Source organism: Gracilinanus agilis, chromosome 1, assembly GCF_016433145.1.
Source record: "Gracilinanus agilis isolate LMUSP501 chromosome 1, AgileGrace, whole genome shotgun sequence".
NCBI lineage: Eukaryota > Metazoa > Chordata > Mammalia > Didelphimorphia > Didelphidae > Gracilinanus > Gracilinanus agilis.
This window is the reverse complement of record NC_058130.1, coordinates 182,984,434-182,997,807: the sequence shown is the minus strand read 5'-3', so window position 1 is coordinate 182,997,807 and position 13,374 is coordinate 182,984,434. Positions and strand designations below refer to the sequence as shown.

Below are 13,374 nucleotides of genomic sequence, written 5' to 3'. Positions count from 1 at the left end.
CTTGTTATGTCAAATAGTTTGTATAATATTGGAATTAGTTGTTCTTTAAAGGTTTGATAGAATTCACTTGTGAATCCATCTGGTCCTGGGGATTCTTTCTTAGGGAGTTCTTTGATGGCTTGTTCAATTTCTCTTTCTGATATGGGATTATTTTAGTATTCTATTTCTTCTACTGTTAATCTAAGCAATTTACCGTTTTAGTCAATATTCATCCATCTCACCTAGATTGCTAAATTTATTGCCATATAATTGGGCCAAATAATTTTTAATGATTGCCTTAATTTCCCCTTCATTAGAGGTGAGGTCTCCCTTCTCATCTTTGATACTGTCAATTTGGTTTTCTTCTTTCCTTGTTTTTATTAGATTGACCAGTACTTTGTCTATTTTATCTGTTTTTTTCAAAATACCAGCTTCTAATCTTATTTATTAATTCAATAGTTCTTTTACTTTTGATTTTATTAATTTCTCCCTTGATTTTTAGTATTTCTAATTTAGTTTTCATCTGGGGATTTTTAAATTGCTCGCTTTCTAGTTTTTTAAGTTGCATGCCAAATTCATTAATCTCTGCCCTCCCTAATTTGTCAATATATGCACTTAAGGATATAAATTTCTCTCTGAGTACTGCCTTGGCTGCATCCCACAGAATTTGGTAGGGTGTCTCATCATTGTCATTCTCTTCAATGAAATTGTTCATTGTTTCTATGATTTCTTCTTTGACTAAATGGTTTTAGAGAATCATATTATTCAATTTCCAATTAGTTTTTGATTTGCCTGTCCAGGTGCCCTTACTAATTATTATTTTTATTGCATCATGATCTGAGAAGGTTATTATTTCTGTTATTATTTCTGCTCTTTTGCATTTGTTTGCAATATTTCTATGCCCTTTACATGGTCAATCTTTGTGAATGTACCATGTGCAGCTGAAAAGAAGGTGTATTCCTTTTTGTCCCTATTTATTTTTCTCCACATATCTATTAAATCCAATTTTTCTAGGACTTCATTCATCTCTCTTATCTCTTTCTAATTTATTTTTTGGTTTGATCTCACACTAATATGGTTTTATTATATATTTCCTTCTTGAGCTCTGCCAGTTTCTCCCTTACGAATTTGGATGCAAAGCCATTTGGTGCATACATATTGAGCACTGTTATTTCCTCATTGTCTATACTGCCTTTTATCAGGACGTAATAACCTTCCCTGTCTTTTTAAATCATATTTATTTTTACTTTGGCTTTGTCAGAAATCATGATCACCACTCCTGCCTTCTTTTTCTCATTTGAAGCCCAAAAGATTTTGCTCTAGCCCTTTACCTTAAACCTGTGTATGTCCACCTGCCTCATATGTGTTTCCTGTAGACAACATATGATAGGCTTTTGGTTTCTAATCCACTCTGCTATTTGCTTCCATTTTATGGGCGAGTTCATCCCATTTACATTCAGAGTTATAATTATCAGTTGTGTATTCCCCAACATTTTGGTATCCTCTCCTAGTTCTACCGCTCCTTCTTACGCTATTTCCTTTTAAACCAGTGGTTTGCTTTAAGCCAGTAACCCTTGTCCCCTCCCTTGATTTACTTCCCTTTCCACCCCCTCCCTTATTATTCCCCTCTTTTTATTTTTTAAAGCCTAATTCCCTCCATCCTCTCCTCCCCTCCCTTTTTTGACCTCCCCATTCCCCTGCTACCATTGGTTGATCCCTTCAGACTTTCACAGTAGGTGAGATAGAATTCTATATCCCAATGGATATAGCTACTCTTCCCTCTCAGGGTTAATTCTGCTGAGAGTAAGGTTTAAATATTACCTCTTAATGCTCTCTTCCTCTCCTTTTTATAATAGTATTCATCCCTCCCCTTCCCATGCTCTCTTTGTATGGTGTAGAATATCCTATTTTTCTTATTCATTCAAGTTTCTCTTGATGCCATCTACTATTCGCCCTCCCCTTTTCCCCCACCCCATCTCATCTTAAAGCATTTAGTGCTCCAACCTCTTCCTATGAATAACTCTTCTAATTACTATAATAGTGAATACAGATTTTGAAAATTACATATAATATTTCTCCATATAGGAATACAAATAATTTGATCTTTTTAAGGCCCTTAAAGGGGTAAATTTAATAATAAGAATTTTCTTTCTTTCCCCTCTGTTTCTTATTTACCTTTTCATGTTTCTTTTGGTTCTTGTGGTTGGATATCGAACTTTCCATTTAGACCTGGTCTTTTCTGTGCAAATACTTGGAAATCTTCTATCTTGTTGAATGCCCATACTTTCCCTTAGAAGTATATAGTCAGTTTTGATGGATAGGTGATCCTTGGTTGTAGACCCAGTTCTCTTGCCTTTCTGAATATCATATTCCAAGCCTTGAGGTCTTTTAGTGTGGAGGCTGACAGATCCTGTGTGATCCTGATTGGTGCCCCTTGATATCTGAATTGTCTCTTTCTGGCTTCTTGTAATATTTTTTTCTTTTACTTGGAAGCTCTTAAATTTGGCTATTACATTTCTGGGGGTTGTCTTTTCAGGGTCTAGTGTAGAGGGTGATCTATGGATCCTTTCAGTGTCTATATTGCCCTCTTGTAGAACTTCAGGGCAGTTTTGGTAAATAATTTCTTTTAGTATTGAGTCCAAATTTCTATTCATTTCTGGTTTTTCAGGAAGACCACTGATTCTCGAATTGTCTCTTCTAGATCTGTTTTCTGGATCTGTCAACTTCTGAGTGAGGTATTTCATTTTTCCCTTGATTATATTAGTCTTTTGACTTTGCTTTATTTAATCTTGCTGTCTTGAGAGATAATTGGCTTCTAATTGCCCAATTCTAGCCTTTAGAGCCTTTAGGACTGGTTTTCCTTTTCGATCTGGTCTATCTGGTTCTTCAAGGCTTCCAGCTGGTCATTTCTGGTCTTTAGTTTGCTCATTAATTCATTTGATTTCTGAACCTCACTTTCCAATTATGAAATTCTGCCTTTTAAACTGTTATTTTCTTGCCAGATCTCTTCCATATTTCTCATAGTCTCAGATTTGAACTCTTTAAAATCTTGTGACCCAGTTTCATTTTTTGGGGAAGGTTTGGGTGTCTTTAATTGTTTGTCCTCCTCTGTTTTCTGGGTTTTTTCTGTGCAGAAGTTATCAAGTGTTTGAGCTTTTTTTTTGGTCTTCTTGTTTATTTCTTGATTGGCCTCAATTGGCATCATTATGTTTTATCTGCCAGAAGGCTGAGTAAGGCAATTTGATTCTCTTTGTATGGAGTTAGGGAGCAGTTTTTTGCCTGAGGCTATTTTGTGAGTCTCTTGGCTTCTCTGGGGACCCTCCTGAGGTCTCTGGTCTAGCTGTTTTCAGGGTCAAGCCCCCGTGGTCCTAGCCGGCTGCCCAGAGCCTGGAACTTGGCCCATGCTTGCTCCTCCACCTGAGATTTTACCCTGAATCTGAGTGTGTTGGGCGCTGCTGCTGCCTTTCTCAGCCCCACTCCCGTGTCCAAGGTCTGAGTTTTCCAGCCACCTGGGATCTCGGGTCTTGCTGCTCTCAGAGACAAACTCCTGGTACTGCCAGCTAGCTGCCTAGGGGCTAGATTTTGTGCCTCCGCTCGCTCTAACTCTGGAGAGCAGCCTCTGACTCTGGTACTGTCCCCTCCCCCCTTATAGTGTGGAAGTGCCCAAATCCCACGTACCTTCAATACTGCGCCCTATTGTGGGGTCCCTTCTTTCATCTGGATTTTGATTTCTTGTCCTCTGGATGTATTCTATATTCATTGATAAGGAGAGAAAGTAGCCCTGCGTCTACTCTGCTACCATCTTAACCCAGAAGTGATTCAGATTAAGTTTCTTAAAAATTGGCATACATATTAATTGCTCAGGACATTAACTTCATGCTGAAAAAAGACAATGGCTGAAGCAAATATAAGAGGTATAAAGTGGGCCTTCAGTAACTACAGTCTGTTTTTCAGAACATAAAACAGGTATCAAGAGAACGATAGGGAAATTAATTTTCATAACTGTGGATTTGGTGAAATTGATTGTTCCTGAGCAAAGCAAAAAGGCTACAATGTAACTGGTGCAATTTCCTATCAGTATATGTGTCCTGCCATGATGACTGTTTATTTATACTATCTACTGACAACATCTTGTACACATACAAAGGAGGTTTTTCATGAGACTAAAATGTAGGAACCAAATGCATCTGTTACTAAGGAAACCTGTAGACAGGAAGAACTCATACTTTTGATTAAGAGAACTCATCTCCACATTCTTCAGGCGCCCTATTGTATGCTTTTTCCTCCTTCTCTTCATAGGCCTCCACTCATTAAAAAAATTAATACAACAATGTGAGAAGATTATTGGTATTCCTTATTAAATCATTTATTCATCCCACACAATGATTCAGAATTATTCATTAAGACAGCTATAAAGGATCTGGGCTTGGCCTCCATGGTCGTTTGGGGAGGGATTTGTTCTTTAAAAGGATGTTTTATCACAACACAATTATCATAATTAAAAGCTATCCTAATATCCTGATGAGCTTTTGACATATTTTTGAGTACTAGCATTTCAGCACAACTAGAAAAATGAGACTGAATTAGTATTAGGGGAAAAAAAAAGAAAAAGAAAAGGCCCAAGGCAATATTAAATACAATTTGCCATCATCACCTACAATTTTTATCATGGTCTTTAAGTGAATGAATTTTCAGAAAATATCACTTGAACCTCTGACATTCCTAAATGGGTTCAAATTAATCTGTTATTAACTAAGACATTTTTGAACTATTTACTCATAGATGCTTACATGTACCATCATAACTACTTAATTATACTTCTAAACCAAAACAATTCACTTATTGACATCATTGTGTCAAAGTCAAATCCCCTAAGACTCTTTTTCCATGACTGCATTTTTTTATTAGAAAATCATTAAAAAGGGAGTCATTTGAACTAACGAAGTCAGAATCATAGATTAATGTGGAACCTATTAGAAAGATGTCCTCTGGTTCTAATTTCTTCAAAGTGAAATCTCGGGGTAACTAAAAATTCATCATGCACACAAAAGTGGACATGAAGTATTAGGCTTATTCTTACAAAGAGTATTTAGATATACAGTGGAGTTTGGTTGTGTATTCTGATCAGAAGGCAGCTTCACAACAACAAAGAATAAGGAACAGAAGTAAATACTGCATTAACAAATACCAGTCACACTGATGGCATTTACATGGTTTAACATTTGATATGAAAGAAATAATTTCAGAGGAATTAAATGTTCTCCCTGACATTATTCCCTACTGCAAAACGGTCTCTATGAAAACGAAACAAAGAGGCTTTGATGTCACCTTGACACTTAATTTACTTGTCACTGAAATGGTGTTCTGCACTACCTCAAGCATGGAGCAAAATTCAAAGACCTTAATGGAAGTTGCCCAACTACATCACCATGCTACAGCTGAAAAATGTCTCCTATGATGCTTGCTTTATGTGAACATCTCCCTAAATAGAGAAGTACAGTTTGCTCTTTATGAGTAAATGCCACCCTACTTAATAAACAAAGATTAGAAGAGGTCTGTCAAGGTTATTCAGGGCTTTTAAAGTAATAATTACTGACTCAATATTTAGAACAATGTTCTGAAACTGAAATCTGTTTGCTTTATTATACTTAATTCCTTTGAAATGCTAGCCCATTAAGTATAACCCACTATTTCCTACCAAATAAAGACTCAGTTGTAACTGGGACAAAAATATAGCGCAACATGTCTAAACACATTTTCACAAGGTTAGAATTCAGGTCAAGTGAATTATTAATTATAAAATTCTGGGGAAAATTTTGTCCACCTCACTAAAGCAAAAGTATTAAATACCTTCTTTAAACTTTACCATTAATATCATACTCAATGTTTTTTAGATAATAAAAAGAAGTTTTATTTTTAACTTTCATCTATTCAGGTAATCTACTTATATAAATGTATGCAACCTATGCACATGGGAAAATATATTCTTCCATCATACTTATTCTTTGTTCAGATGTCAAAAGCCATCACAGCTACTTTGTCAGAGCATGAAACCAAGTTAGTGACTGTCCTATGAGTCTTTGTATTCCTCCCCTTCAGGCTTTGCCTTACCACTAGCATATAAGAGAACTGGAAGACCTATGAAGAACCAGAAAGCTCTTAGAGATCTTCTAGCATACTCCCTTTATTTTTAGTAAAAGGAAACTGAGGTCTAGAAAGGGAAAGGGATTGCCCAAAGTCACAAAGTTTGTAAGTGGCAATCATAACTGAAAGCTGGATATTTGGACTCCAAGCCCAGTGTTCTTTATATGACAGCATTTTTCCTTTGAAACAACCCGTTTCTATCCCTCTAGATATCATACTTCCTCTCCTTACATTATTTTTTGAAAATGGATATCTATGATGTATACTTCACTACCTCAAAACTCTAGGCCACTTAATTTCTTCAAAAGGTAGCGATAACTTTCATAAGATAAAATGAAGAAAATAAAGAAAAAGATAAATACAAAAAATAACATACCTGCCTTGGTGAACTTGTCCACTAATTCCTGACGTACTGGTTTACTTAGGTTGAAGTAATCATCTTCTTCACTGACATTTTTGAGGAAAAGAGGGATGTGCTGAAATACAATGGCATGCTTGCACATCTTTTGTTTTGCTATAGCTAGCTGAATGTCAAGCCATTGGTCTTGGGCTTGTTTCAAGTTGGAGCATTTAGAGGAATCGGCAAATAACTGTGAATTCAGGACAAGAAATAATACTCCTCCAACCCAAAAGCTGAAATAATCATCTCCCCAAGTCTGGCAATATTCAGCTATAGTTTCTGATGTAGGAACATTACCAAGATCATGGTTTCCACTGACAAATACCAATGGGATTTCTTTGTCGATGTCTTTAAGAATTTCCTTTAAATCTTTTATTTGATTTGACCGCCATTGAGTTCCTAGAAGAATAATAGTTAACAGTCATTAAAAGCTTGAAAAGTTTTTAATTTTATTAACTTTAAGGTATTAGAAAAAGCCCATATATGCAGGGGGTGGGGAACCATTTATTCTAAAGCATACTATATGTATTTAAAATAGGAAATTATTAGACTGTTAATAATGTGAGATTATCAGCACATTGCACGGTGGCTGGCAAATAGTAGGTGCTTAATAAATGCTAAAGGTTATATCAGTCTAATTATTAAGGAATTAATAATACTATATCTAGAGGGGCTAGAAACTTGGTGACCTGGTTGATTTTCCTTTCTTTAATATCCACAGGAATTGATTACTAACATTCTCAAGGATTCATTTAATTCTAAAACAATTTAGACATTGGTAGGAAGAAGAGAATGTGGTTCAGGAAGTGATTCTGAACCTTATACTCTCCCTTTCAGTTTTCTAAGGACACCCTTCTGTTTATCTTGGCAGTGAAAAAGTAGTGTTAGTTTCTATCTTTTGAGGTCAGTAATTTTTTTTGGTCATTTCCTTCCAGTAATTTTCTAACATTACTCTTTCTCTTTGCTGAAATGGTATTTATCTCATGCCAATTTATTCTTGGCTAAGTCTTGGTTTTCAAGTTTCAGGGTCACCTTATATAAATTTGCTTATTTAGTTAGGGGTTTTATGTTAGCTTTACAATGTAATGCAGGTTTTAGCATTGCCATGTTTGACTTAGGCAATCCTGTCCGTTGCCCTGGATGGAATGTTGACGGTGGCATGCGCCATGTGCCAGGTGCCAACTGGCAGTTGAACTGAGAGTATAAAAGTCCCTGGAAACCCAAGCCTGGGTTCTGTTTTCCCCTGACTTCATCCTGATCACTCAACTACCCCCTCCCTTTCCCTGGGACCCCGGGTTAAGGGAGGAGAATGTGGGTAGGAAATTAGGATAGCTTAGATTTTAGGACCAATCTTCACACCAACTTAGCAATATGTATTATCAACATCAACTAAATTAGCCAGTAGATCTGATCAATTTCTTGACTAGAGACCTCTTAGCTCTGACTGAGGGTTGTCAGCCCTCAGGCAGCCAAGACCTTCTTAGGACCTTTGCCAGCTTCAGCCAGCCAAACCATATTACCAGTTTAGTCAAAACCAAACCTTCTTACCTTGTCTTGTTCCTTCCCCAGTTACCAATAAATCCCATAGCCTTCAACCAGAGAATCCTGTGGTTATTTCTTTCCACCAAAGGTTTAGGAGGACAAGCAACAAGGAGAGAATTCTGAACTTTTAAGGTTGAACTAAACACCATTACTGTGGGCAGGAAGCTCTAACATCTACTTTCTGCTGGTCTGCCATTATCTAATTGGAGACAGTTTCCTCAGCAGGGACGGGCCGGCTGCCTGACATCTTAAAGGAGTCTAGCAGCCATCCGTGAGGTTCCCTGGGCACTCAGCCTTAGGGTATGGATTTGAACTTAAAGCAAGTTCATTCCCAGCTGAGTTTGCTCATTCTTTCACAACAACCAACTCGAACCTCCTGCTGGACACTTGTTACCGGATCAAGGCCCCTAGTGATCCTTTACCCCTCATAACAACAAGTATTTTTATTATGTAATTCACTCTGCTATTGTTTTTTTTCCTCAGTGAAATGTTTGTGGATATGGAGATGATCCATTCGCTTAAACTAAAACCCCTTTCTTCTTTTATTTCCATAGAAATGATAGAAATCTCTAGTGACTTGGGTCTCCCTTGTTCTAAAGTCAATTTGGATTTTCTATTCATTATAGCTAGTTTGTTTCTTATCTGAGTTTGTAAAAGATCAAAAGCCTATACTTATCTGAAATTTTCTTAAGAGATAAATTCTAAATGAATAGAAACTGTGTAATTGGCACAATTATGGGACATAATATTATGCGGCTGATTATCCTGTTATAAACTTTTTCCAATAAGTAAATTAAGTCCTTATGGAAGCTTCAGTACAGTAACTCATGGCTTCCTTGAAGTTTTCCACATGTTTTCATGTGGTTTCCAGAAGTGCATTTTCTTAGGTATAGTTTAGGTATCAGAAGAAACTCTCTCAATAAAGGAAGCATTAAGGATGAAAATTTTCTTCATTTCATTAGATATGTAACATTTTTTTCATTTCTAGGCTTGCCTTTTATATTGACCTACAGATCTGTCAATAGCTTAGTCTTAGCTGTAATAAATCATAAATATATCACCACTTCAGAGAATTACAGAAAACTTAGAGCTAGAAGAGGTCTCCAGTCCAACCCTTATCTTAATGGGAATAGCCTCTACACCTCTGACAAGTGATCACCCAGCTCCTATTTAAAGACCTATGAAAAAAACAACAACAACAAAACCACTGGGTCCTTGGGCAGCTCATTTCACTATTAGACAGTTCTGATTGTTGGTGAGTTTATTTCCCACCAACCTGAATTCTACCTCTTTATAACTTCCATTCTTTGCTCCTAGGTCTGTCTTCTAATACCAAATAGAACAAATGCAATCCTTATCTTTGAGACAGTCCTTCAAATACATGAAGACAGCTATTAAGCCTCTTCCCCCCCGCCAAAGTCTCTAGATTAGCAGTTTACAATTTTTTTGGTCTCAGGACCCCTTTAAACTCTTAAACAAAAACTTTGGTTTATCTATTTATATTTACTGCCTGAGTTGTTAACTGAAAATTTTTTTTAAAAATATTAAACCACTAAAAACAATAACAAATCAATAACATTCATATATAACCTCATTTATGAAAAACAACTGTTTTCTGAATAAAAAAATCAGTGAGAAGAGTAGCATTCTTTTACATAATTTTGAAAATCTTTTTAATATCTGGTTGAATAGAAGATGAGCTAGTTTCTTATATCTGCTTCTGCATTTAATGTTTTTTGACTGACATATGAAGAAAATCTTGCCTTACTTGGTTATAAAGTTGGAAAAAGGAAGAAGTATTTTAGTAGGCAAATAACAATTTGGATTATAAGGAACATAGGTTTGATCTCATGGACCCCGGGGATTATACTTTCAGAACTGCTACTCTAAATTAAACTTTTCATTTCTTAACAACTGCTCTTTACATATCAGTCTGAATTTCTTTCACTCTACTGGTCATCCTTGTTGAAGAGCTTTACTTTGTCAGTATCCTTTCCCTAAAATGTGAATTTCAGTACTGATCACCATATTACAGAGTGCAAGAGGAATATTGTGTGTTCTAGACTTACATGGTACAAGATTTCGATAGCTTTTTCTTTTCTTTTTTTTTTTTTTTTTTGAGGGAAAATGGTCCACTGTGACATTTATTTTTTATTATTATTTTTTAAGAAAAAATTTTCCATGGTTCCATGATTCATGTTCTTACTCTCCCCAGGTCCCTCTCCCCAAAGGCCCCGTAGCCAATGTGCATTTCCACTGGTTTCTTCATCAAGACCTATTTCCATATTATTGATACTAGGGTAGTCGTTTAGAGTCTACATTCCAAATCATGACTGCATCAATCCATGTGTTCAAGCAGTTGTTTTCCTTCTGTTTCCACACCTGTAGTTCTTCCTCTAAATGTGGGTAGCACACTTTTCCACATTGCTGCTAGTACAGAAGTCCATTACATTCGATTGTACCACAGTGTATCAGTCTCTGTGTATAATGTTCTCCTGGTTCTGCTCCTTTCACTCTGCATCAATTCCTGTAGGTCATTCCAGTTCACATGGAATTCCTCCAGTTTATTATTCCTTTTAGCACAGTAGTATTCCATCACCAGCAGATACCACAATCCGCTCAGCCATTCCCCAATTGAAGGGCATCCCTTTGTTTTCCAGTTTTTTTGCCACCACAAAGAGTGAGGCTATAAATATTTTTGTACAAGTCTTTCCCCTTTTTATCTCTTTGGGGTACAAATCCAGCAATGCTATGGCTAGATCAAAGGGCAGGCAATCTTTTAGCTCTCTTTGGGCATAGTTCCAAATTGCCATCCAGAATGGTTGAATCAGTTCACAACTCCACGAGCAATGCATTAATGTCCCAATTTTGCCACATCCACTCCATTATTCATTACTCTCCCCTGCTGTCATGTTAGCCATCTGCTAGGTGTGAGGTGATACCTCAGAGTTGTTTTGATTTGCATTTCTCTAATTATTAAAGATTTATTGACAGTTTTGATTTCTTTATCTGAAAATTGTTTATTCATGTCCCTTGCCCATTTATCGACTGGTGGATGATTTGACTTTTTGTACAATTAAATTTAGCTCCTTGTATATTTGAGTAATTAGACCTTTGTCAGAGTTTTTTTATAAGTATTTTCTCAGTTTGTTGTTTCCCTTCTGATTTTGGTTGTATTGGTTTTGTTTGTACAACAGTTTTTTAATTTAATGTAATCAAAATTATTTATTTTACATTTTATAATTTTTTCACACTCTTGCTTGGTTTTAAAATCTTTCCTTTCCCAAAGATCTGACAAGTATACTATTCTGTGTTTGCCTAATTTACTTATAGTTTCCTTCTTTATACTCAAGTCATTCACCTATTCTGAATTTATCTTGTTGTAGGGTGTGAGATGTTGATCTAAACCAGATCTCTCCCATATTGTGGTTTTTTTTCTAAACCCTTAACTTCTGTGTATTGGCTTTTAGGTGGAAGAGTGGTAAGGGTGGGCAATGGGGGTCAAGTGACTTGCCCAGGGTCACACAGCTGGGAAGTGGCTGAGGCCGGATTTGAAACTAGGACCTCCCCGTCTCTAGGCCTGACTCTCAATCCACTGAGCTACCCAGCTGCCCTCTCCCATATTGTTTTATAATTTTCTCAGCAGTTTTTGTCAAATAGTGGATTTTTGTCCCAAAAGTTGGGCTCTTTGGGTTTATCATATACTGTCTTGCTGACGTCACTTACCCCAAGTTTTTCCACTGATCCTCTCTTCTGTCTCTTAGCCAGTACCATACCGTTTTGATGACCACTGCTTTATAGTATAGTTTAATATCTGGTAATGCTAGGCCGCCTTCCTTCATGTTTTTTTTTTCATTATTTCCCTTGATATTCTTGATCTTTTGTTCTTCCAAATGAACTTTGTTATAGTTTTTTTTCTAATTCTGTAAAAATGTTTCTTGGTAGTTTGATAGGTATGGCACTAAATAAGCAAATTAATTTGGGTAGAATGGTCATTTTTATTATGTTAGCTTGTCCTACTCTTATGGGAAAAACCAGCCCTTCCTGTTAAGTCTCCTAAATATATATATGTATATATTTATATCTTGACATTTCATCCTATACAGTTTGTCACTGTTCCTCTAAGTAAAGTTCTTCTAGTTACCCTGTTGATAATAACAATTTTTAATATTTACCAATATCTTATTTTCTTCTAGGGATACAAACTGATTAAACTTTTGGGTCCCTTAAAGAAAATATTCTCCCTCCCATCCCCACTTAATTACCTCATGATGATTCTCTTGAGTTCTGTATTTGGGCAACAAACTCTCTGTTTAAGTCCATTTGTTTTGTTTTGTTTTGTTTTGTTTTGTTTTGTTTTGTTTTTTATGAATGCTTGGAAGTCTTCTAATTTATTGAATGACCATACTTTCCCCTGCAAAAATATAGTCAGTTTTGCTGGATAGTTGATTCTTGGGTGTAGATCCAGTTCTCTTGCTTTTTGGAATATTATATTCCATGCTTTCCAGTCCTTCAATGTAGATGCAGCCAGATCCTGTGTTATCCTAACTGTGATTCCCTGGTATCTGAATGACTTCTTCTTAGCAGCTTGTAATATTTTTTCCATGGTCTGACAGTTTTTGAATTTGGCTACAATATTCTTGGAAGTTGTCAGTTTTAGATTAAATGTCGGAGGTAATCTGTGGATTCTTTCAATTTCCAGTTTTCCCTCTTGTTCAAGAATGTCAGGTGTGGTGCAGAAGCCTTACTGCAAAGACTTACTGCAGAATTTCTGACAGTTGAAAAGGGTTTAGAACCCTGAGGAGAGGCAATTGATCCTGGAGACTCGATGAGAGTAGGAGGGTCAACTGAGCTCTATCTTTGGACTGAAACCTGGCCTTGATTCTGCAGCTTTCTCTTAACATCTGTAGCTTAGCTATTTCTTTTGGATCTCCCTGACCTTCCATATCCCAACCATCATTTCCCTTCCTGAATTTCTGCAAGTTTTTGGAAGGAGGGTGGATCTGGGTGGTAGCTTTCAAACTTCGTAGATTTAGTTTCCCCATAGTCAAGTAGGGGTTACCCTTGATACAAATTATCTCTGAATCATTGTATGCAACTTTCCTAACCCCTTTAGGCAACAAAACCTCCAGGGACTGAGTCAGGCAGGTCCTTCTCAGTCTTACATTCCTGTCTCCCTCCCCAACCTGAAGCTTTCCCTAGGTGGCTGTTAGAGATACCTTGTATCCCTCTGTCCTTTACAATCAACCCTGAAACTCAATAAACCCTGTTCGTCACTTAATCAAACCTTTGGCTAATTTAGTAGTTGA

At 36.5% G+C, this 13,374-nt stretch overlaps 1 protein-coding gene across 1 annotated transcript in view; it reads right to left on the bottom strand.

Moving 5' to 3' along the window:
* CPPED1 (calcineurin like phosphoesterase domain containing 1) overlaps positions 1–13,374 on the bottom strand; it is a 151,832-nt gene that overhangs the window by 35,488 nt on the left and 102,970 nt on the right. Inside the window, exon 3 of the mRNA XM_044678402.1 lies at positions 6,500–6,922. Coding sequence (XP_044534337.1) covers positions 6,500–6,922 — 423 coding nt within the window. The remainder of the gene's footprint in view (positions 1–6,499; positions 6,923–13,374) is intronic.